General features: G+C 38.4%; 3 protein-coding genes across 3 annotated transcripts; all 3 read left to right on the forward strand.

Annotated features, from left to right (window-relative positions):
- Positions 1-804: 804 nt before the first annotated feature.
- LOC143850836 (ER membrane protein complex subunit-like protein (Protein of unknown function DUF106, transmembrane)) lies at positions 805-11,039 on the forward strand. The gene is made up of 8 exons (XM_077360100.1): positions 805-1,099; positions 1,202-1,295; positions 2,088-2,207; positions 2,301-2,349; positions 3,999-4,098; positions 4,233-4,294; positions 4,466-4,524; positions 10,747-11,039. Exons 1-8 carry the CDS (start codon positions 948-950, stop codon positions 10,849-10,851), a joined length of 741 nt encoding a protein of 246 aa, XP_077216215.1. The 5' UTR covers positions 805-947; the 3' UTR covers positions 10,852-11,039.
- Positions 11,040-15,585: 4,546 nt separating this feature from the next.
- On the forward strand, positions 15,586-16,846 carry LOC143850180 (uncharacterized). The gene is made up of 3 exons (XM_077359450.1): positions 15,586-15,910; positions 15,995-16,162; positions 16,476-16,846. The coding sequence occupies exons 1-3, from the start codon at positions 15,586-15,588 to the stop codon at positions 16,844-16,846; spliced, it is 864 nt and encodes a 287-aa protein (XP_077215565.1).
- LOC143851709 (receptor kinase-like protein Xa21) lies at positions 15,809-17,865 on the forward strand. The gene is made up of 2 exons (XM_077361193.1): positions 15,809-17,125; positions 17,289-17,865. The coding sequence occupies exons 1-2, from the start codon at positions 17,023-17,025 to the stop codon at positions 17,732-17,734; spliced, it is 549 nt and encodes a 182-aa protein (XP_077217308.1). The 5' UTR covers positions 15,809-17,022; the 3' UTR covers positions 17,735-17,865.
- Positions 17,866-26,379: the final 8,514 nt, after the last annotated feature.

A 26,379-nucleotide genomic window follows, 5' to 3' on the forward strand; every position in this document is an offset into this window, starting at 1 on the left:
AGCCATTTTGCGGATGACTTTTGCATGACAGAACAGCCACACAGACTCACTTTTTAGCAGATTTCGTCTTATTCATGTAATTCATATGAGGTGGCTGTTCATTTCTGCAAAAGTCAGCGGCGAAAAATGAAGACATTCGTAAAAAAGTGGGGGTGGCACCAATTGAGGAGAAGATGAGAGAGCACTGCTTAAAATGGTTTGGACATATCCAACGTAGGCCTTTGGATGCTCCAGTGAGAGTAAAACGAGGTAGGGGCAGACCGAAAACAACTTGGGTAGAAACAGTGAGGAAAGACTTGATAGCTAGGAACATTACAGAGAACATGACCTTGGATATGATAGAATGGAAGAAAATGGTCCACATAGAAGAACTCAATTAGAGCCAGGATTAGAGCTGGATAGATTCATTCTTCATGAAATATTTCCAAAGGATTCATAGCTGACCCCAACTAGTCTGGGACAAAGGCTTTGGTGAGTTGAGTAGCGTATTTTGGTCATAAATTGATGCCATGACTGCGTGATGACTCTATTTGCAAATTGTGAAACTAGAAGTCATACCTTTTGCACAAAAAAAATAAAAGACAGATGATTTTTTGGCGCCCACTTTAGGATTATGCGCCCCACTGTAGCGTGATCCGACGTCAAAAAGCGTTAAAGCCCACAGTTCTCGTTAACAGGGTAGGCGCATAATCCTATAGTGGGGGGCGAAAAAATCATCACCCAAAAACCCTAGACACTAAAAAAAGTTAAAAGAGACATCGCGACGTACAGAGAAGAACCATCCGCCGCGTCGGACCAAAAAAAAAAGAAAAACAAAGAGCTCCACTCTAAAAACGAAACATACAATCCTTCTCTTTTCCTCTTCTCTCAGAACAAAACCCCAACACGAGGACGAGAAATCCAACAAAAAGAGAGAAAAATTTCAGTAAATTAAATCCCGATCCTTAATGGCGGAAGATCTAGTTTTAGATACAGCGATCAGAGACTGGGTTCTGATCCCTCTATCCGTCGTGATGGTTCTAATTGGCATCCTTCGCTACTTTGTTTCCAAGCTCATGCGTTCTTCTCAACTCCCCGATGCTAAAATCGTCAAAGAAGGGTTCGTATTTTTATATACCTAAAAACAAGAGAGAAAACCCTAATTTTACTTTCTCTTTTTCGTTTTTGACTGCTTTTAGGGTTTTTTTTTTTATGGTTTCAGACAGGTTATTATTAGGGCGAGGAACTTGCGTGCCTCTGCGAATTTTATCCCTGCGAAGTCATTTCGATCTCGAAAGGCGTATTATGGCAACGAGGTTTTTTAGTTTTTACCTCTTTTTTTTTTTATAATTTTGATTGAATAATTCATGATTTTTATGTTTGTTATGTTAGGGTTTTGAATGAATCTCTTGGATTGTAGGTTGTGTTTTTACCCCTTTTTTTTATATAATGATGATCGAATAATTCATGATTTTTATGTTTGTTATGTTAGGTTTTTGAATGATTCTCTTGAGTTGTAGGTTTAGGGCATGGATTCTGTTCGATTGGATGTAGGATAAATGGATGAATTAGATTATTTCAAGTTCCAGATTCATTTTTTGCTTTTTCCTCTTTTTTTAATATTTTTTACTGAAGTTTGTAGATTATGGGATTCAAAACATTTACCGATTACTAAAAAATTTAGGGTCTCTTTAGATGCCACCAAAATTGATCTTATTTGCAAATGGTACACGCAAATAAGGCCTCTTTCGAATCAATTAACTACATTTCTAAAACTATTATAAGAATTTTTAGAGTTATCCAAAGATGCCCTTAAACTTCTCCTCCTGATCTTAATTCTGCTATACAGCTGAATTTGAGCATCTTGACATTGTTTAAGACGCTGTTCTTGAGCTTCCATCTGTTCTATTGTCTTGGTCTGGATAAATTAAGCACGAGTCATGTTGCTGATGCTCGAGGATGTTTTTTTTTTTTTTGAATGGTACCCGAGGATTATTTTTAGGAAACCCATTTGCTAATACTGGTTTTATTGTTTGCTGGTTTGGGGTTCTGGCTATATGCTAAATCTTTTCATGCTGAATTGAAAATTGCTTGCTTTGTCATGTCAGGAGAATGGGTTGCTGCATGTTCCCAAAGGGCAGGCCCAGAATGCGCAAGCACAAATGTTTTCTGACCCGAATATGGCTATGGATATGATGAAGAAAAACCTTTCTATGATCATTCCACAGGTATGTTGCTGTATGTGTTTTATCTTGTTATATCAATTTAGCTGCTCAAATGGATTGCTTACCAATCTTTTGTTCCTGTTTTTTCTTGTTCAGACACTTACTTTCGCGTGGGTAAACTTTTTCTTCTCTGGTTTTGTAGCAGGTGTGTTGCTCTAACTCAATTTTGGATGCAAAATTATATCTTATTTATCTCCTTATTGTTGGTAGTCTTTAGATCATTTGAAATTCTGCCATTTTATTGTCAGCTATTGTTTGGCTTGTTTGTTCTTGTAGTTTGTGCATCTATTGCCAGCCTATTTACCATAGTCCCGTACCATACATTTTGCTATTTATGAGTATATGCTGCCTTTTCTTCTCTCTCCTTATTTATATTCTGTATATGATGTATTTAGACAGATGTTCCTTGGGGAGAACGTAAAGTACAGGTTCAGGTCTATAATTTCCACTTAAGTCATGCGTCATAGGGTATGATCTGGGTTGTGCTACTTCCCAATAGAAGGACACTAATTTGGTTTTCCCAAAATCACAGTTGGAGAATCAGCAATGACTAATCTTCTCTGTTCATGATATATATCAGGAAGAAACTTTAATTGCCATGTCAAGCACTAGAGCTTGCCATACCACAAAAAATGATTTGGGAGACCATATGAGTGACACTTATATGTTATATCTGAAAATTAGGGTCACAAAAATAGGGTCACATTCCGTTAACCCTTCTCGGAAGCATTTGTGCGCTTTTTTTGGTGTATAGAATGAAATAAACAGAAGATGTTGTTCGGTAAATCCTACCCGTTCTGCCCGTTTCTGCAAATTTCGACTCTCGTCCAGCATGTGACGTTGATTTGCGATAAATTCTGAGTAAAATGAAGTCACTCCAAGTGATTCTATTCCGCCCATTTCTCCCAGTCTAAAAAAACGGAGAATGATGACCGTTGAACAACACACCCTAAGAGAAAAGGGCTTTGATCAGGGTCTCAATTCTCAAATCCTCTCTAGAGCACTACTACACTTCAAATAATGCTTTATATTTGTGAGCTGAAGCACATATGCTCAATTGTAATTGTGTTCTGGATATTGAAGTCCTATTATTCTGGATAACTATTTCCTAATGCACTCAGTTATTAATAGATGGAATTTTGGATTATAATCCAATTTAACCAAGAAAAGATTTATGGTGTCGTGACTTAACTCAATTATTCTGGATAACTTTCATGTTTGATATTTTATGGTTTCCCGAGTTTAATTTGTTTGCTAATTTGTCTAGAGAATTTTTCTGCTTGCTAAAAACCACACATCATGTTATGTTTTCTATTTGATCATCTAACCTTGGTCCTTTACTTTGTTTTTTAATGTAGTTTCTAAATGCCCATGTAGAACTTCCTTGGGTTCAGCTGCTACTTAAACTAGAACCTAGAATATGTCACTAGGTAATCATATTGCGTGTTGTTGTGAGCCTCGCTGGGTGACCTGTCATGTGCCATTTCTTAGTTCTCGTTAGTTGGTCTCCTGAATTTTTGGCAAGTGGTTGTTTTATAGCTTCTATGTTGTGATTCTGTCATGTACCTTTCTTCACCGTTCTCACCAGATGGTGCCTTTTAGCTTGTATTTAATATTGTTCTATTTCTTCAGTTTGTTCGCTAGGTTAGTTTTTTCTTTACAAGTTTCCTGTCTAGCATTGGGACAATGTTATGCTTACGATCTAATTGTTGCTGTCTTTATCTTTACTTAAGGGTATGCCAGTGGTTGTTCTGACATGAGTGCTAATTGTTTCACTGTTTCTACTTTTTCCAGCAAAGATACCTTTCCCTCTGACCCAGAGGTTTCGAGCGATGTTACAAAATGGGATCGACTTAAGCACTGTTGATGTTAGCTATGTCAGCAGTCGTTCATGGTATTGAATTATATTTTAATTTTGTGCACCACTTAGTTTTGCTTCTACTGAAGTCCTTGCCTTTGAGTTAACCTTTAAGCACAGGAATTCATACCAGACATAGCATTCCTGATGATTTTCCATTATTCTATCAGGTATTTCCTAAATCTGTTCGGATTAAGGGGCCTCTTCAGCCTCATTCTTGGAGAAGAAAATGGTTAGTTCTATTCATTTCATAGGAAAATATGTGGCAACTTTTTTTTTTATCTGTGGTTTTTTTTTCTTCTCATAAATCTGTTATAGGCATAAGTGTGCAAAAAAAATGTTTTTCAACTTGGTCATAAATTCAGTACATATTTCGGAAACTAATATATAATTGGTGATTCAGCACAAGATGACACACAGAAGATGATGCAGATGAGTGGGTTTGGTTTTGATCCTTCGAAGGTATAATGCATTTCACTGTTACAAAAATATTCCATCTGACATGCAGAACTAACTGTTTATTCTGAATATTTGATCAATAAAATGTTGAATGAGTTCCATTCAAAAAAAAAAAATGTTGAATGAGTTTGGCGTCCATTCTAAAAATACTTGGACAATATTTCAAGTGTAAACGTCATGTCTTCTGAGATGTGAGTCGTACCCAACTATACATTGTTCTGAATAAATTGATGGTGATTTTGGCATTCAAAAAAAATAAAAATGGTGCTGATTTTAGAATTGTTTCAAAGCTGCATGTGATGTCTGTTGGGGCACTTAGCTGCAAACTCAATTTTGTTAGAAAGGAATAGGTTGGAAGCTATGTTGCATCAGTACGGATACAGATGTTGGAATCCGACACATAGGTATCGTGTGTCCGACACGGTTATCGTGTGCCAGATTCGTCAAATCTCAAAAAGAAAGATTCGTGGATCCGCCAAAATATTTTAATCAGTTTCAATATTTTTACATAATAATATGGTTATAAGAAGTAATATATTGAATATTTAAATAGGTTAGGTAAATATAATATTTTATTTCCATTTAAGAAACTTAATATTAGGATGGGTAAAACTCAAAACATATGGTAATTGTAAAGTTGTGGTAGTAGTATTCAGAAACAACATATAAAAGACCTCTAGAAGTGTCTCGGAGAATCTTTAAGTATTGGAATCCGAGACATGCCCGACACAGATTCTTCTACCCTTTAGAAGAATCCATGTAACAGGGGTTGGAAGTGAAATCCACTTTGTGAGACAATTAACTTGCTATAATTTTGTTCTGTTAATGCTAGAGGCATTTTCTATTTGTTGCCTAAGACATTGGCCCAATGTCAATTCCAAATCAGGAGGTTAGGGTTGAATTCCCGTTATCATTAATTCCGTTCCACTTTGTAGAAAGAGGTTACCTAAAATTTGAATATGAAAACATCCTAAGGAGAAGAGATTAGTTGGGGGCAAAAATCGAGAGCTATTTGGTCTCTGGAATGAGATAACATAACGACATTATTTCATAGGTTGAGAAATGTGAGGCGAAGAAATAATTTCATCAATTCCATACAATATAATGGAAGCATGCTGGAAGATAGTGAGTAGATAAAGGACTATTACTCATTATTGTCATGACCTCTATTCCAAAGATAATCCATGGATACCAAAAATGAAATTGCTTAAGCTATAAATCTCTTTCATCTGAAAGAAATGAATGGTTGGAGAGGATGAAATAAAGATATTGTTTTTTATTTGCAATGAAGAGGGATGAAGCATGGGGCCCATGTGGTTTTCCTATGGTGTTTTGCCTTAACTTTTGGAAAGATGTTAAAGATGAACTACCTGACGTTTTCAAGGAATTCCTTGCGAGAAGTAAAATTTAAGGGGTTTGAGCTCAACTTTCATCATTCTCATTCCAAATTAACTCTATACAACACAATGGAAGAATCTTGGAATATAATGAGGAGATAAAACGGATTATAATTCAATATTCTCATGATCTCTATTCCAAAGATAAACCATGGAGACCAAAATTGGAAGGCATGAATTTCAAATCTCTCATTTGATAGGAAGGAATGGTTGGAAAAAGGAATTTGAAGAGGATGAAATAAAGTGGGCATTTTTTAATGAAGTGGAATAAAGCACCAAACTCTTATGGCTTTCCAATGGCTTTCAGCGATACCTTTTGGGAAGATACTAGAGGTGAACTGCTTGAGATCTTCGAGGAGTTTGATGAGGAAGGTAATAATTAGAAAGGGCTCGAATTCATCCTTCATCACTCTCATCCCTGAGAAGGTTCCTTAGAAATCAAGGACTTTCAACCCACCAGCCTCATGCATAACCTTTATAGTGCTATCCATAGTTCTTGCAAATCGATTTAAGCTGTGGTTGGAGACATCATCTCACCATTTCAAGGTGCCTTCATAGAAGGCAAACAAATTCTAGATGGGGTGCTAACTGCTAATCACAAATGAATTTCCAGATTCTAGAAAAAAGATAAGGAAAACTAAACATTTTTTGTAAAATACACAGAGAAGGCCTATGACCATATAGAATGTGAATTTGTGGATTTTGTCCTATAGAAGATGGGATTTGAAATCATTGGAGAGGATGGATTTGGACATGATTATCAACGGCCTCCTTTCAATTCTTGTCAGCGGTGCACCAATGGGTTTTTGGTAGTTCAAGGGGAATCTAACAAGATGCTCCAATGTTATCTTATCTATCCATTTTGGTGGCAAAAGCCCTTAGTTTGATTAAGAAGGCATGGCAGAGGGAAGGGGTTTGGTTGGTGGTTTCTAAGTTAGAAGAGATGCTCGTATCATTTCATATTTGCGATTTGCGGATGACATTCTCATATTTCTCAATGATGAGGAAATGAAGAATGTGAAAAATGATTTTTAGGTGGTTCAAAGTTGTCTTTGATTAGTGTGAAGGGGGTATTTAGGGACAAAAAGAGAGAGGAACAAAGTGGATTTTTAAGGCCCTATTGGCAACACCAATGTCGATGAGGTGCAGGTAAGAGCAGCTCTTCAGGGATTGGCATTAGTGGAGAGATCTATCATGGATCGGTTGATCATAGAGGGTGAACCCCCCCTCCCTGGATATTTGCTCATTGGTTTGATGAGACCCACGACCGAGTGGTTGGCGCACCTATTTCTTTCAGGCATGTGCGAAGATCTGCAAATAGCAGGGTAGTTAGATTAGCCCGGATTTGGAGGAAATGCCCATTGGAAGTGGGAAGCGTGTTTCTGAAACATGGGAAGCACTTCCCACTTCCTGGGAAACACATTTCCGTGTTTGGGGAAGCACTTTTCAGGTCACCGGGGATTCGTGTTTCCCGTTTCGTTCCTCTCCCTCTTGCCTTTTCTTAGTTATCTGATACAGGGAACTGGATAATTTATATGTAAATCTTAAGTATCCATTTACTTAAGATTTACAGGTAAATAGGGGAATACCCCCCATTTGGATTAATAAAAATTGTTCAAGACCCAATTCTAAAGGGATAAAAAGTCAACTTTTCACTTCTAGTACAAAATCCGACCCTTTTCGGTCATTTTGGGATGGATCTAACTTTCAAACGATAGGGTATTTTGCCAATTTTAAAAATTCATAAATTTTATCATGTCCAAACATTATTAAATCCCCAAAAGTCTGGTAAAACAAATCTCATAATTTGGTCTCTAAGAAATTTTCATCTAGAGGCATTGGTCAACGCAGACATTTCAGCTGACAATGATTTTCCTTCAAAAAATTGTTGGATCTTTACAACCTTGATGTTGTAGATGGATTGGGTTGAAGAGGATGACCCTGTTGTTTTTACAACAAATGATTTATGTTGGCAAATATTGAGGATCCTACTAGAGTAGCTGCTGTGGACGATAAAGGCGACGCTGTTCCTGAGGATGTTCCTGGAGATGTTGGTGATGATGACGACGGGTACTGCTCCATTGAGTATGATGATTCTGCTTGTGTCAGTCCTTAGAAGGATTCGAGAGATGACATAGTAAGTTTGTTTAAAAGTAGAATGATTAGATTTGACATGTAATTTATAATTTATTTTGATGTATTATAATAATTTTAGGGAAGTGATATATCCGCGCCTTTTGATTACTTGGGACACCCAGCAGCAGTGTACACGGCAATCAACCCCATTGAATACTTCTGACGTGAAGTTACATCACCCCCTCTACAGTCATTGATGCACTGCAACATTAAAGTAATAAAAATATTTGGTTCATATAATTGTTTCTTATATTTTTTTAGTAATTTTTTATTTTTTTGGATTTTTTGAAAATTGTTAACTGTTAAAAAAAATTCTCTGACCCTTCCCCCTCCCTTCCCATCTTCTCGGGAGCCTTCGCTTCCCGCACTGGCAACATTGGACTGGCCCGGGCTGGGGTGGAGAGGGCCGGTGTGGAGGTTTTTGACTTCTTTCCCCCTTGAGGTTTCCTTGGTGCATGTATTTCATCTTGTATTCTTAGTTTGTATGGAGTATGGACCATAGTTGCCGGAAACGTCATAGGAAGTTGGGAAACGTGTTTACAGGGAAACACGTTTCCGAAACGGAAACAAAACACGTGGGAAACGTTCGGGAAACGCACGGAAAACGTTTGGGACCACGTGGGAAATGCATGAGAAACGCACGGGAAATGTTCCACTCTTGTTTCCCTTGCGTTTTTTTCCACCTTCTTGGCATTTTCCACCTTCCTCGCTACAATCAAATGCATAAATCTTTCGCTCACGTTTGTGTCTTCTATTCACAAACGTTCCCTCATTTCACAAACGTTTCCTTTGCGTTTCCCATGACGTTTTTCAATGCATTTCCCAGAGCGTTTCTCTATCGTTTCTCCTTTATTTTTTCTCACGCGTTTCACGTTTCACGTTTCGCTTCAAGTATCCATTTCTTGACTTGGTAACTATGGTATGGACCATCTTGGTCACTGGGGTTTCCCCCCTTCTTTTTTACTTTCAATAAAATTGCTCACCATTTAAAAAAAGTTGTTAACTTTGGCGAATGTTTAGTCTGGCCTGCCGTTTAAAAAACAGTAAATAGCCTCACCTGATTGTTGTGCACATGTTTTAAATGTTCTCAGTAAGTGTTGTTTGACATATATTAGAAAATGTTGAGTGTCCTTGAGGATAATAAGTGGCCTTGTGCGCCTCCAGTCTACATTTCTTTTGCCAGCCAATAATTTAGCGTTTCTTGACAATTGTAAAACCTTTGTGATTTTTTACTATTTCATCTATCTTCCGAAATTCGTTTCCTATTGTGCTCTCAACAAGTTGGGAGTACTTTGAGTTTGGAGTTCAATTCCCCGTCTTTGAGACTTTATACACTGGATTTTCTTTTAAAGTACTGTAGTAAAATCTCCACCCTTGTGCTTCCACACCAAACTAGACAGGGGTGCAACTTGACTTGACTTGACCCGACACGACCGACCCGAGGAACCCTTTTCTTTTAAAGTACTGTAGTAAAATCTCCACCCTTGTGCTTCCACACCAAACTAGACAGGGGTGCAACTTGACATGACTTGACCCGACCCGACCGACCCGAGGAACCCTTTTTTCCAACATGCCCTGATTTCCAACCCGACGAGGTTCAACCCGACCCGAGGAACCCTTTTTTCCAACCCGAACCCGACCCGACCCAAGTTCAACTCGACCCAACCTGATTTTTCGAGCTTACAAAAAGAATGTTGATTAAAAAAAAATGTCTGGTTTCACTCGGTTGGGTATCCCAAACCCTCAACCCAAACTCGTCTTTTTTTCGGGTTGAACCCGACCTGAGTTGCACCCCTAAAACTAGATCTGCAAACGAGATGGCCAACTTGTTGGCAAAGGAAGGTGTAGAAAGAGAAGTATTAATAGGCAATCCAGTTCCACTGTAGTTGACGATTCCATCAAGAAAGGGGGCGTTCTTGAGGATTTCACAATAGGCAAAAGGTTTCGGCTGGTTAAAACAGTGTTTAAAAACGCGGATTTGACGCGGAACGCGGCCAAGAAAAATCCTTGTTGACTTGGCGCGGACGCGTCCAAGAATGCGGTTAACACGGTTGACAAGGTCATAACTCGGGAGATTCAAAGGAGTTTGTTGACTCTGTAAGGCAAAATGCGGAACGCGGATGTGGTGAAATGCGGAATGCGGCCGAGGTAAAAAGGAGTCGACTCGGGCGAGTTCCTTACCGAGTCAAGGAGTTTTTAAACACTGGGTTAAAATGTTTAAGGCGTGGGATATTTATTTTGATTTGGGGTTACCATTCATGATGCATTCAATTTCGAATAGCACTTATGGATAGTGCTATCACAAGACTACATGAGATAACCCATAAAAAAAGACATGAGATAAATTATTGGTCAATACTTAAGAGTTAAGAATTCATTAGCATATATATGAAAGATAAGAAAAAAAGGAATTAGAGATTGGAATCAAGCCATCAAGCCAAGTCTTTAAGTTATAAATGTTGTTTTATTTCCCAGAGACATCCAGGTCTCTCCTGCCCATCCCCTCCAATCTTAAAAGATAACAGTGAGGAGCTCCCCCTATCATTTTTTAATAGCAAGTTGAATTGTGAATTTTTAATATTGGCAATGTGGGCTGAAGCCATAGCTGCAAATTCATGTTTTGTATTCTTATTAGTGTTATATTATTGATCACTGTTGCGTCTGAAGAATAACTGATCCTGTTGTGTTTCAGAGCCTGACTGCAGAGAAAGATAGTCTTGACATAGTTCAGCACGACTGGGTTCTACCAAGATTGGAGCAGCGCGCTGAAGTCGTCCTGAGGAAACTCGTCCATTAAATTAAAGAGGAGCTCTGAATCTATCTTCTTTACAGTTATAAATGCATAATATTTTCTGGATCATTTTAGGACTCAAACTCAAATACGTTCAAGTGTGAAGAAATCATCCACATTTTCTGTGTGGGTCAATCATTGTAACATTGACTAATTTTGTTGAAGTATAAGCAGTTAGTCCAAAATTGCAGAAATCATATTCTTTATCTGATAGCAGCCATAGCTTTGGAAACGGGTTGGATACTTTATCAACCATTTTATTGCTCTGACAACTGTCTGGATTTTGTTAAAATGCTGATTAGTATGTGATGGATGATTAGCTGTGATAATGATTGCTTGTGCAATTCTTTTGTTTTGATAATGGTACTCTTCTCTTCAGCATATACTTCTCAGGTTCATTGTTAATAGCTTTCTTGCAACTATAACAGCCCATAAAATCTTAAACTGCTATGGTGTAATGCGTATATCATTTGCCCTCCCAAAACCCATTCAAATTTGTAACCCTATGTTATTATTCATGCAAATACCCCTTCCCCTCCTCCGAACCCAAAGTAGCCACCGCCTCTGTTAGTCTCTCTTCATTCTACAACATTCCCTTTCCAACTTCAACAACACAATTGAAGTCTGATTATCAGAAAATTTGAGCGCTTGGATCTAGTTGCAAAGAAATACCTACAAGGGACATTTGCGACATCGATCGATCACCTTCGTCACTCTGCTTATACCAAATCCATCACATAGTTTCTGCCTTTCCGGTCAGTAATCTTTCAAAAAAAAGTAATAATAACACAACTGAGAAATTTAATGGAACAAAAACTTAAGCAAACTCAACCAAGAAAGAGTTGATTATGTTTTGAATTCCCATCCTATATCTTTGTACACTAGTGCTGCCATTAAGAGACACTATGGGAAATTCTTAGATGATGATAACTGCTAGGTTAAGTATGTTGACATTCATGGAACCTGAATTTACAGTGAACACAAAATTGGTAAATGTCATTTAAAAAAATTGCTAAATGTATGTTTGATGTGCATCTGAATGATACAGTCAACTTCTAATTGAAACTTTTAAATTTGCGAAGATGAAAGAAGGTGAATCAATAGTTGATCACATAAACAAGATGACCATCATGGCCAACGAGTTGGCAGCTGTAGGAAACCCTATAATAGACAGACTTTTAGGTTTTCACTGTCCTTCAGAGTCTCCCACCTTCGGAAGAAATTATGGTTGTAGTAATCAACTTCTTAGAGAAAGAAGTCACAATCAGAAACCTTCCAATGATGCTCAATGTTGGGGTCAAGAGAATGAAAAAAATGCTAAAGCCCTGTTAGTTGGTCCTTCATTTGAATGTGTCAAACATAAAAACAAGTTTTTTAAGAAAGGAAAATCAAACGGTAAATTTTTAGAAATTTAAACCTAAAAAGAAGAATTTTAAAAGAGTTTGCCACAACTTTGAAAATCGAGACGCATAATTAGAAATGTCCTGAAAATAAACAAAACAAAAACGATGAAAACAAATGATCGAAAGACAGTTTGTGTGGTTTGAGTTGGAACTGTCCTAAAAAGCAACATAACAAAAACGATTGAAAGACATAGCTTGTGTGGTTTCTGAGTACCTACTTGCAGACGGTGACAATCATGCTTAGTTGGTTGATTCTATCTCGACCCACCATGTGGCTAGATCCCGTGAGAGTTTTCCAGACATGAAGGAGATTTGCGGAGAGGATGAGTCATGCTACGTCAGCTTGATGTGGATGACTAATTAGGTGGTTGGCAAATATCCCTCGGTTCCCACCTAGTGTTAGAGGTTAGTTATCTTAGGTGGGTGTGTGTGATTGGTGGAGACAAGAGACATGATCATAGCCCTTGGTTTGAGAACTGATTGACCTAAAAGATAGGTCATTTTGGAACCATTCAAAAAAAAAAGATAGGTCATTGCTGGAGATAAAATAGGATCTCCAAGGTGTATACAAGCACCAATCACCGAACGGCTAGATTAGTGAAAAATCAGATTTTTGAGGAGATATTAAAATCCCCCTTCCTCCGCTATAAAAAACTGAGTTTTGATTGGAAAGCTTGCACCCTCATCTCTCCCAATCTTATTTTTGCATTGTACTACCACCCATATATCTGACCTTCACTGTGCGATGTGTGCTTATGATTGCACCCTCATCTCTCCCAATCTCATTTTTGCATTTTATGACCACCCATATATCTGATCTTCAGTTTGCTATGTGTGCTTATGATTTTCAAATCTCTGCTGCTTTCGAGTGTTGCCCTCGTTGAATAGCTTCATTGCTTTTGTGTGTTTTCATATGTATATTTTGTTTTTTTGTGTTCATCCATAGAGTTTCAGATGATTTCAGTTCTATGAATATCCTCCAGCACAGGTTGTCTTGGTTTTCTAGATTAATGATCCTTATGGGATGAGTTTAGTTGAGTAAAATGAGCCTTTCATAGTAATAAGGTTTATAGTAAGTAGCGAAATGGGCGTGCCTTTGGATTTGTGCTTATGAGCTACATACTATTACATGTCAGTTAGGTTCTTTTTGCTGAGTTGCACAAACTGCATGCTATTTTCTTATGCCAACTTCGATGTTGGTTTGAACAATATCACAACTCAGATCTCGATGATTCGGATGGTAGCATATTCTGAACTTTTTCTCCTCTAGTTGTATGTTGGATTTAGATAATATCATGCACTAGATCTCAGATTTCTATTGTTGATTTACACATTGAGCTGTTATAAACGTTTGCTCTTCTAGTTGTATGCTGGCTTTGGATAATATCATGCACTAGATCTCAAATTTCTGAAGTTAGTTTACACATGGAGCTGTTGTTAACATGTTTTCGATGCTACCATATTCTGATTTTTTGCATTTCTAATTGGTGTTGCCTTTGGATAATGTCATGCACTATATCTCAGATTTCTGATGTCAATTTACACATGTCACATGAGCTGTTGTTAACATATTTTATATTCTAGCATGTTCTGAAATTTCGCTCTTCTAGTTGTCACATGCAGCAATTATCACCCAACTAGGTTGGAAAGATTACTAATTGAATCTCATGAATTACAAATATCAATCGTTTTCTTTGGCTGCTGAGAGTTTCTGTCATTGTCAAAACCATGATAGTGCAAACATCAATCTTTTTCTTTTTAGTTGGCTGCCGAGAGTTTTTTGGGGAATTGTGATAGCTTTTGAGTGCTGGTTAAATAATAGAAGAGTTTGTTGGTAAATTACACTAGATATTATATAAGTTATATCTTTTGGGCGGTGATAAAATTCACCCCCTTGAAAGAAGAATACACCCCGTTTAAAAGGAAAAAAGGGGGGTGTATTCTTCTTTCAAGGGGGTGAATTTATCACTTCCCTATCTTTTTAGTATTTCCACCCCGTATCTATATATAATATCATAGTAGTTATTAAATACTATATAGTTTTAGGTTGATCTGGGCCCGATCGATAATAAAGGCCAACCACCAATCATTATTCTCTCTCTCTCTCTCGGATAAACTAAGCACTCTTGATTTAAATACACCTAGATTTGAAGGTGGTTATGCATCTTTGCTCCACACTTGTTATATTTCGGGCTACTTGGTTTATCTCCAATTCTCATGGAGCTTCCAAACAACATGATCTGTAGGGTATCTGGGTCACCATTACTCTTACAAGTCACACTTATTTCAATCTTCTTCTTCTTCATCTCGATAGAATCTAAAACCTTAAGAAATGAAACCGATCTACTCGCTTTGCTCGCCTTCAAGAACCAAATAATCAGTGATCCAAACGCTGTCTTTACCTCATGGAACAATACTCTCCATTTCTGCGAATGGCCTGGGGTCGCATGCCTTGGCCGGCACCATCAAAGGGTCACCCCCTTGAGCATCCCCAATCAAGGCTTGGTTGGCCCTATATCTCCCTACATATCCAACCTCTCCTTCCTCGCGTTTCTAAACCTTGGAAGCAACTCATTCTACGGCCAAATACCTCAAGACCTCAGTCGTCTGTTCCGATTGCGATATCTTAATCTGAGCTACAATTCACATGAAGGAGAAATACCGGCCAATATAACAGCTTACTGCCCAAAACTAGAATACATGGATCTAAGTCACAACAAACTTGTTGGGGGTGTTCCCAACAAGTTCCACTCACTCTCAAGAATCTCTTTATTATACATGTTCAAGAACAGTCTCACTGGAACTATCCCACCTTCACTTGGGAACCTTTCGTCTCTCGTCGACCTTGCTCTATTGGAGAATAGTTTGGAAGGTAGTATCCCATATGAGCTAGGACGTCTTACGAGTCTAAAACTTCTTTTCCTTGCTGGGAATAAATTGTCTGGTATGATTCCTCCCTCACTTTACAATCTCTCATCAATTTTGGTTTTCAGTGTGGCCGGTAACCAGTTACATGGAAACCTTCCACCAGATTTGTGCCTCACACTCCCCAATTTAGAAGAATTTTATGTTGGTTTGAACCAATTTACCGGACCCATACCAGTTTCATTGTCCAATGCTTCCCGTTTTGAAAAAATTGATTTTGGTTACAACAACTTTAGTGGATCCCTACCTATGGATTTGGGAAGCCTTCAACTTTCTTAGCTTCTCAAATAATCAGCTAGGAAGCAGCGGCAAATCCAATGACTTAATGTTTCTCTCTTCTTTGACTAATTGCTCTAGCCTAGAGACAATACAACTAAGTTTCAATTACTTTAGTGGTGTATTGCCCAACTCTATGGCTAATCTCTCAACCCAACTGAAAAGCCTAATTTTAGGAAGAAGCCAGATTTTTGGGAGTATCCCTTCAGGGATTGAGAATCTCATAGGCTTAATGGAATTTGGCATGGAGGCTAATTCTATCACAGGTACCATTCCTGTTGGAATTGGAAAGCTTACCAAGTTGCTAATTCTGGATTTCTCAAAAAATATAATTTTTCTCAACACAACTTATTTGTACAGTATGTCTTTAGAAGAAAACAATTTACAAGGAAACATTCCTTCAAGTCTTGGAAATTGTGGGCATCTGGAAGAATTGTTCCTTCAAGGAAATAACCTTAGTGGTACCATACCTACAGAAATTCTTAAGCTTTCCTCCTTATCACAACACCTCGACTTATAATATAACTCTTTCACGGGGTCTCTAGCTTCAGAAGTGGAAAACTTGAAACAACTTGGAGCATTGGACATTTCTTACAATAGTTTATCAGGTGAAATTCCCAGCACATTAGGCAACTGTTTTAGTTTGGAACATCTTTCCATGGATCATAACCTCCTTCAAGGAACCATCCCTTCATCATTAAGCAATTTAAAAGGTATTCGATCCCTAGATCTTTCACACAATAAACTGTTTGGAAAGATTCCAGAATACTTAGAAGTTTCAATTTCTCGAGTATCTGAATCTATCTTTTAATGATCTTGAGGGCGAACTGCCAAAAGAAGGGATATTTAGAAATGTAAGTGCAATTTCAGTTCAAGGAAACAAGAAACTTTGTGGGGGTATCCTAGAATTACAATTGCCTGCATGCCCTATACAAGTTTACAAGAGCCATGGAAGTTCTCACTCCCTAAGACTGATAATATCAATAACGAGTGTGATTTTATGCCTGATTGTGTTCTCAAGTATAGTTGCTATCCTTTGTTGTAAAAGAAAGTTGAGAGCGAAACCTTCTATTATGTCTTCCTTGGGGAATCGATGTTTAAAGGTTTCTTATGCGGAGCTTCTCAAAGCAACTAATGGATTCTCTTTGAGCAATTTGATTGGGGAGGGAAGTTATGGCTCTGTATACAAAGGAATTTTAGACCACGATGAAACGCTCGTTGCAGTAAAGGTATTCAATCTTCAACAATGCGGAGCATTGAAGAGTTTCAATGCTGAATGTGAAGCCCTGAGAAATATCCGACATCGAAGTCTCGTCAAGATCTTAACTTCTTGCTCAAGTATTGATTTCCAAGGCAATGACTTCAAAGCTTTAGTTTTAGAGTATATGGGAGTCTAGAGAAGTGGTTGCATAAAAATGAAGATGGGGAGCTCTCATTGAGGAAATTGACACTTATTCAAAGGCTAAACATAGCCATTGATGTGGCTTCTGCATTGGACTATCTTCATCACCATGGACAAATAGCAATTGTTCATTGCGATTTAAAACCAAGCAACATTCTTCTTGATAATGACATGAATGCCGGTGATTTTGGGTTAGCAAGGTTCCTTTTTGAAGCTACTGAAAATCAATCTATCTCGACGGGGTTAAAGGGATCTATTGGATATGTTGCTCCAGGTAAAACAATTTATCATATTTTATCCTTAGTTATCACTCATAAGATAGTTGATAGTTTTCAATAGCTTGGATCCATGACGAAACTTAAATTTGACACAACATCAAGTTTCCTTTCTTCCACTACTAAAATCTTGATTTTTTGTATTCATGTTTAAATGACAAGAGTATGGAATGGGCGGAAAGGCATCTACATTTGGAGACGTTTACAGTTTTGGGATCCTTTTGCTAGAGATGTTCACAGGAAAGAGACCTACCGATAAACTATTTACGGATGGTCTAAGCCTCTACCAATTCACCAAGATGGCTTTCTGTGCTCGATTAATGGATATAGTAGACCCTGAAATACTCTCAGAAGAAGTTGAAGCTATCAACAATAATAACAACGAAAATTACATCAACCCGAGAAACAGAATGCATGATTGCTTGCTCTCGATGTTTAGAATCGGTGTATCATGTTGTGCAGAATCTCCAAGAGAACGAATGGTGATGGGAGATGTTGTCATGGAAATACACTCGATCGGAGATTTATACCTTGTGATCAGGGTCTACAAAGATAGGGAAAGCAAGGTGCTAGCTTCACAGGAAGATTCATCTTATCTTAGTGATTAGCACCCTCACATGAAGGTTCATTTTATCTTAGTGATTACTAAGGTATTAATCAAAATTGATTGGTTGGCCTGAAAAATAATCTTTTAAAATCCAATGTTCTTATTTCCTCATAAGATAAGCAACTTTATTGATGAGTGTGTGTAGCCTTTGTTAGTTTTCATTTGCACAATCTGTAATTTCCCTCTACGTTGCTTCCCAGCAAGTTGTACATTTCAATTTTTGTTTTTAACAAATTAAGCTTAATCATCAAGAATAAGAGCCAAAAAAGAGGAGGGTTAAAATTCTTGGTTATCAAGATGTTGAGTAATGTATAACTTCTTGGAAATGGTTGTCACGGCGTATATGTATAATTGTAATGCAAGTATTTTCTTAGTGAAATTACTTACCTTGTATATATTTTAGAGGGATTTGCTAGCGTCCATCGCAGAAGGCATTTCGCGGATGGGCTGTTGCATGTGAGAGCAGCCACCCTGTGAATGAAGACAAAATCTGCTGAAAAGTGAGCCTGTGTGGCTGCTCTCACATGCAACAGCCCATCCGTGAAATGCCTTCTGCGATGGACTCTAGCAAATCCCTACTTTAGAATTTCTTAAAAATTAAAGGGAAATGATATCTGCGCCAAAGTGTTTTGATAAACATGCGCTCCACTTGTCTGTCGTGTAGTATTTAAAGAGCTTTTTGAGAACCGTAAAATCATCTGACATCTCTTTAAATACTACACGACATCTCTTTAAATACTACACGACAGACAAGTGGAGCGCATGTTTATCAAAATACTTTGGCGCTGATATCATTTCCCAAATTAAATTATTCACCTCCATAACTATAACCAAGGTTTTAAATTTTGGCTGAAATTCGAAATTTCAGATTTCGGTGAGGACCGAGACCAAAACGTTCTGAAACTGAAATTGCAGGTCGAAATTTTTGATAAATTATTAAATTTTTATTCCTTCACAGAATTTCAGCCGAAATTACCTAAATTTCAGCCCCAAAAAATGACATTTCGAGTGCCTTTACCACCGAAATTTCTGAATTCTGGCTAAAATTTCTGTTTCGGTGAGGACCGAAATTACCCCCCGAACCGAAATTTAAAACCTTGACTATAACAACTTGTGAGGATAGTCAACCGTAAGTACATGTGCAGTTAGTGGTTCATTACACGCATTGATGACAATATTGGTGGGTTGCATTGAGAGTGACCCAGCAAATGGGTAGGCCACACCATGGTCCTTGATTGTCCAAAAGGTCTAACCTCTTAAAAATTAATCGTTTTCATCCAACCAATATCCTACAAATGGATGGTCTAAAAAAATCAATGTATGATTAGCATCCAATGCCAAAATGGTTTTAAAATGAGATAGCTACCTTTAACCAATCGGTAGTAGGTTGGCTGACAAGACAAGCAATGTGAATCGAACTTTGCAAAAGAATTAATAAGAAAAGTTACCAAGCGAAAATACCTAGATGGCTATAGAGTTACATATTTTTATTTGAATCAGGCAAAGGTATGGTCCTTCTATGATTGGTTAGTGTGTTTTTGAAATGGCATTGTCGGTTTCACGGTTTTGGTGAAGCTTGGCACATTGCTGGAAAGGAGGAGAACTTGATGGGAACTCTCGACCACCTATAAAACTAGATATCCGGCCCCTCTTCCCACCATCCAATATAACTCATATTGCAAAGGAGATTCCAAGTTTTGAGGAGAGCCATCCATCGTATACCTCTCTTTCCTCTACTAAAAGTACATGTTTCTTTGCTTTTCGTGGCCAAAGATCTAAAAGATCCATCCATAAAGAATTATCACAACACCCACTACCCTTGAAACCACCCCCCCAAGTATCCTATTGACCCTACCCAACACTATCCTAGCACTAACTACCCTAGAAGCGCACACCCGTTACCCTATAAGCACACACTCAGTACTCTATTTGGTCCTATTATCAATTATGGACTCAGTCGGTTCTCAAAATCCATAACGAACAGGCTTTCATATAACGGGGTGGTAACATCAATTTTCCTTTTTTAGATTATTTCCGTACAATTAGATTTTTATATTGCACTAGGTTTTCATTTTCTCTTTTTCCTATTTTGTGAAATTTATGTTTCATAGTTTACGTTCCCCAATTTCTATATAATGTACATGGTGTATGGCTATTTAGCAAGGAAAGAATCACACAGAGTACTTCAGTACCTTGGAGGCCATGGATTCCTTGAAGTAACTCACTGTTTTCCTCTTTCTTTATCATTTTTTCCTATTATCTATTTTGATTGAACGATATTCAATCAAGTTGGTATCAGAACACTTTTCTGGTGGATGCCTCTCATGCGCCTTCAAAAGAACGGACTTGGTATCAATGATTTGAAGGCTTATTCCGTGGCTACAGGAAACATGAATGGGTCGTCCTTAGAAACAAGCCTTGAAAGCGAAGTTGGATGCGAGGCTTACGAAGATTGAATCACGACTTGAATTAAGAATCCAAACCCTCAAAGAAAATATGCTAAAGATATTCAAAGAATTTCTCTCTCAAAATCCCAATCCTCTCCAACATGGCCACTCGAGAGAGAGACCGGATCTTGTATTTGAATTCTTCCGTTGTGCACAGGGACCTGTCTGAATAAGGCGCTACAACTTCCATGACCATCGAATTAATGAACGAGATAATCGAGGAGGCGAAGCTTATATTGATCAAGATCAAAAAAATTCCTCGCATTGAAATAGAGTTTATGTGATAGGAATGTAGCTAATGATCTAATCAGGTGAATATCCAGAGCAAAAAGATATTCGTGATTCCAGTAGATGATGGAGGATCTCAGGGTCGCAATCGCTTCCATCAATCTCGAGGGCGATGCTACCCAATGGTACGATTGGTTTGAAGTATCCTGCTATAGAGTTCCAACTTGGAAGGAATTCGTGGAGGGTTTATTGATTCGTTTTGGGTCACTTGGGTTCGAAGATGTCCATGACGAGCTAGCAAAGATAAGACAAATGACATATGTCTTGGAGTATCAAGGTCGGTTTGAATGGCTCTCCAATCGAGTTCGAGATTGGTTAGAGCCTCAATTGGTTGGGACGTTTGTAGTAAGACTCCATCCAGGTATTAGACAGGAAGTCAAGATGTACCATCCCCGCACGATGACGATGTCTATCTCTTACTCGCGATTGTAGGAGGAAAGATTCAATGAATTAGTTGATGTTCATATGAAGGCTATACTGGACGACCCCTCTGATATACTTAGAGAAAGTCCCATCGAATCCACGGGTTGTAACATGCATGTGAAGTGATTGACAGAAGAGGAACTCAAAGACTGGACGACGAAGGGGCTATGTTGGCACTATGACAAAAAAGAGTGTTGATGATCGAGCTAGCAAGCGATCCCAACAATGATTTGTTGGTGAGGATAAGAGTAGAAGAAGTGCCACTACGATCAACAATCATTGTATGAAAAAGCTAGTGCAAAAGGAGCATGCATGATGTCTTCCCAGTGCAGCAGAAATTTTCAGACTTTATTACTAATCAACCTTGAGAGAAAGGTTGAAATTAAGGGTGGGGGAACATTATAATCAATTTTCCTTATTTAGATTATTTCCTTAAAATTAGATTTCGATACTGGAGTAGGTTTCTAATTTCTCTTTTTCCTATTTTTCTGATTTATGTTTCCTAATTTACATTCCTCAATTTCTATATAATGTAGATGCAATATGGGCTATTCGGTAAGGAAATAATAGAGTGCTTCAGCACATTGGAGGTCTGGGTTTCCTCGATTAACTCATCGTTTTTCTCTTTCTCTATCATCTTCTTCTCTATTTTCTATTTTGATAGAACAGTGTTCTATCATAGGGATTTCATTCCTCAACAAGAATGGTTGTCCATAACTCTGCCTGTATTGAAGAATCACGATTCTTTATGGAACGGTAGGCAACTGTAACGTAACTTTTTAAATCCTCATCAGTTTCTGCCTTCTTGTATTTTCAATAGCAGTTCGAGAGATTTGGCCGTCTTTGTTCTACGTGTATTTTTCAGGTCTCATTATGGTTTTCATAGTTAGAATATGTGAGATCCAACAGTTGGATTGGATTAAGACCTCACCGTTGGCATCTTGGAGGTAGCTAGACTGAGCAAGTTTAGTTAAATGGGGTGACCTTAGCATCCTAATTAGATTAGCAATTAGGTTAGATTATGATGATTCTATCTTTATATCTTTCCATACTCCTTGTCTTTCTATGTTTATGTTTTGATTGTTCTATATAAACACTCGTTAGTCTCTTTGTAATGTCATCCAAGTTTAGTGAAATCTCTAATTTTATCATTCATTTGTTAATTCTTTGTATTTAATGAAAATTCTTCTTCATACTCAAGATCTAACCAAAAGCAGACCTTTTTTTTTTTTTTTTTAACCCGGAAAGGAATGCGACCCCGGGGCGGGCCTCAGCATATTATTTATTGAAGGCACAATACAAAAGGAGGGCAAACAACCAGCCCTCTAGACCGCGACAAACAAAGGGGAACCAAAGACCCTACACAACACCACCTGCTTCGTTCATTTGCTTGGGCGAATATTTGGAAAACCATTAGTGTCGCATCTTGCAGCCCCCCGGGCTATGCGAGGCATTTCTGACCATCCATGGAAAATTTGATGAGATCTAGCTTTGCAAGCTTCATTTGCAAGAGCATCTGCCACTTGGTTACCTTCTCTAAACTGGTGCTGATGATGAGGGCCCATGAAGTCCATGAGGTCTATAATTTCGGGCCAGAAGAAAGAGATGGACCAGGGGTGGCTTCCTTTCTTAGAGATGAAGTCCATGAGAACTTTGCTGTCTGACTCTACTACGAAATTCTTGAACCCAAAGGCTTTGCATAGCCTAAGGCCGTCCAATAGAGCTCTCGCTTCAGCCACCATGTTGGTAGATGTCCCGTAGAAGAACGCAAAAGCAAATATAACTTTTGCTTTGGCATCTCGCATAACTCCACCGCCTCCCGACTCTCCTGGGTTTCCCTTGGCTGCTCCATCAATGTTCAATTTGAGCGAACCAATCATCGGACGTTCCCACCAAATCCAATTATCCCTGCTGATCTTTTGCCTCTGCGGATCAATCTGGATTTGCTCCAAAGCTAAACACTCCACCATATTGTTTTCTTTGGTGAATTTTTGGCTAGAGCTCACAGTTTTTAACTTATTTAATATTTGCTGAATCACCCAATTTGTACTTCTCTCTTTACCTTCCATTCTTCTATTACAACGTTCCTTCCAGATTTCCCAAGGGATAATCAAAGCTGACATGCCAAGGAGAAATCCAGCTTGGGTGCTCCTTTTCCTGCCATATGATATCCAAGCAAGCATCCTGCTCCTTACTGGTTGCAATGGAAGAAGTTTCATGGCCCAGAGGTCTGCGAAGAACTCCCAGATTCCCCTTGCTAGGCCACTGTTACCTAACAGATGATCAACTGATTCTTCTTTACTGTGCTTACAACATTCACATTTGGATGCCATCTGGATTTTGAGATCTTTGATTCTGCTGTCCACTGGAATGGCATTGAGGAAAAGTTTCCAAGAGAAACAACCCATCTTAGGTGGGATGGAATCCCAAATACCTTGCGCCCAACTCACTTTAGGGCCACTCCTTCTACATACTTCCCAAGCCGATTTAGAGCTGAAATTACCTGACGATGTTTTTGCCCAAATGAGCTTGTCAGGCGATCGGTTGATGACGATCTTAACCTTGTCCATAATTGCATCCCAACCACCAGGAAAAAAAGGCAATATATGACTCTTCTTCCACTCTCCATTCTCATTGATCATGTCTTTGATTTTTCCCTTAAGATCGATTCCTTGGAATCCTGTTGTATATTCCACCAATGGCTTATTCCCTATCCAAATATCTGTCCAGAAAAACACCTCTCCTTTTCCAACAGTCCACCTCGCATTTTCTTGCCACAAGGGTTTTGTAGCAATAATATTTTTCCATTGTTTTGATGAGACTGCATTTGGCTCCACTAAATTTAAGTGTTTACCCCTGCTGTAGGTAGATTTCAAGAATGAGGCCCATAGCCCATGGGATTGGTGAAGCCTATGAAGAGCCTTCATTCGGAAAGCAATACATAGGTCCTCCATAGCTTTTATGCCTAATCCCCCTTCGTCTGTTGGCTTGCAAATTTTCTTCCAAGCAACCCAATGGTTTCTAGCCCCAAATTCTGAATTCCCCCACCAAAAGTTGGCCATTATACTGTCAATGCGCTGGAGAACCTTTTTTGGAGGGGATAATGTTGACAGGATGAAGATGGGAAGGCTTGATAGAACATGGTTGATTAATATAAGTTTTCCTCTAGAGGATAACATTTTCCCTTTCCATCCTTCAATCTTTTTCCGAACTTTATCTATTAGCCCATCAAAGAAACTCGCTTTAAGACGACCCGTGAATAGGGGAGCTCCTAGATACATTATAGGGGACTTCTTTTGCATGTACCCTGTACTTTTGCCAATAGCTCTTTGCCTACTGAGGGTCATCTTGTCTGATGTGGTAAAGCTGCTTTTGTTAGCGTTAACTAGCTGGCCTGACATAGCTTCATACCGCTTTAGGAATCTCATAATCTGGTTCAAGCTTGCTTTCCCTCCATTTGAAAAGATCACGGTGTCATCTGCAAACAGACAATAAGATATTGGGGTGCTATCTTTACTTCTCAAGAAATACTTAGCCTTACCCTCACGGAACAGTTTAGATATTCCTCTGCTTAGGACTTCTTCGGCAATAATAAAGAGGCAAGGAGACAAAGGATCGCCTTGTCTGAGACCCCTCGAAGATTTAAAAAATCCATTTGGTTCCCCGTTCAAAACCACTGAGAACCAGCACTTCTGGGTTGCTTCTTCGATGAGCTTTCGCCAAGACTCCGAGAATCCAAATCGCGCCAACACTTTTTGCATGAAATCCCAATTTAATCTATCATACGCCTTGGCCATATCAATTTTGAGCATTACATTACCTCCTCGCACTTTCCTACCTACTCCCACCATCATTTCCTGGGCAATTGATATATTGTCTGAAATGCATCTTCCTTTAACAAATGCTCCCTGTTCTGGAGAAATCAGGTTAGGCAAAACTTTGGCAAGTCTTGTTACAATAATCTTGGCAAAGATTTTATAACAGAAGTTACACAAACTGATTGGTCTATATTCAGAAAAGTCCTTTGGGTCTTCCACTTTCGGAATTAACGTAATTAGAGTGGAGGTATAGTGTCTCGATAACTTACCTCCGGCAAAGAAGGCTTTTGCTGCTTCCACCACTTCATCTTTAATTACCTCCCAGCAAGCTGTGAAGAAAGTCCCATTAAGACCATCTGGGCCAGGAGCACTCTCCTCTGGGCAGCCAAACACGGCTTCCTTGACTTCTTCTTCTGAGGGAGCTTGAATCAGCGAGACATTGACCTCTTCAGATACAAGACAAGGAATAGCTTCGAGCATTTCTTCATCTTCTGAAACTCCCTCCTCTTGAAAGGCTTTGAGGAAGAATTTAGCAGCCAACTCACGTATTTTCTGAGGGTCCTCCTCCCAAGAGTTATCTTCCATAATCCTCCTCATTCCACAGTATTTCCTTTGCATTTGAATTGAGGCATGGAAGAATTTTGTGTTTCGATCCCCCTCTTTAAGCCACTTGTCTTTGCATTTCTGTCTTAGAAATATTTCTTCCTGGAGAATGGCCTCGTTCAACTTTGCCCTAGCCCCATCAAGGCTTGCAGTGTTTACTTGGTTTGGAAGTTCCAGATGAATACTTTCCGCTTTTATTACAGAGTCTTCCGCATCTTTAACATTCTGATAAACATTACCAAAATGCTGCGAGTTCCAAGCTCTTAGGTTTTGGAGATCCATTCCATCTTAATTAATATAAAAGAAAATTTCTTCAATTCTATTCAACCATAGTAGATCATTATTCTTATTAGTTGAAGCTTAACATTATTAGAGTTTCTAAGAAGATCACATCAGGATGATAGATGACTAAAACTGCAGCCACCCAAATCTCTAAAACCCGTTCTAAAGGTAACTGAAGTTCAGAATTCCAAACTGAAGTTCAGAATTCCAAACTGAAGTTCAGAATTTCTAAATCACTACCATTTTGAAAGAATAACGTTAAAAGGATCTCTAATCTCTCTTATATTTTGTAGATGACCTTTAATCTCATTAGCAATACATGAGCCAGTCCAAGGATAGTATTAACATCAATCAAACAACAGCAAAACTAATTTCTAGATGGTGCAACACAAAACTAATTTCTAGTGAGTAAAAATGTTGAACAAACATCGTACAGAGATAATCTCAAGATTAAACATTCTCAAGCAAGAGATAAACTAATTCAGGACAAGCTATCCATGACAACAGATGGTGAGTGCTAATGTGCTATGAGCTATTCACCACCGATCAAACAATTGTGATGGATTGGGCTAATCGGCCTGTACACTATTCACCAATGATCTATAACTGGATTGATAGTACATACATTGAATATTTGGTATACGTTTTGTGTAGATAATTCCTTTTTTTCTTGTAAAATAACTAGTCCTAAGAACACTTTGTAATCTAAGAAAAAGAACATAAAGAAGGCCATTTTTCAAGATCCTCCTTGGATTGCGAGAAAAAAAAATTATGGTAATTTTTTT

Source organism: Tasmannia lanceolata, unplaced genomic scaffold (assembly GCF_043159265.1).
Source record: "Tasmannia lanceolata isolate RefF3 unplaced genomic scaffold, GAP_Taslan_0.1 ptg000018l, whole genome shotgun sequence".
In the NCBI taxonomy this organism is placed as follows: domain Eukaryota; kingdom Viridiplantae; phylum Streptophyta; class Magnoliopsida; order Canellales; family Winteraceae; genus Tasmannia; species Tasmannia lanceolata.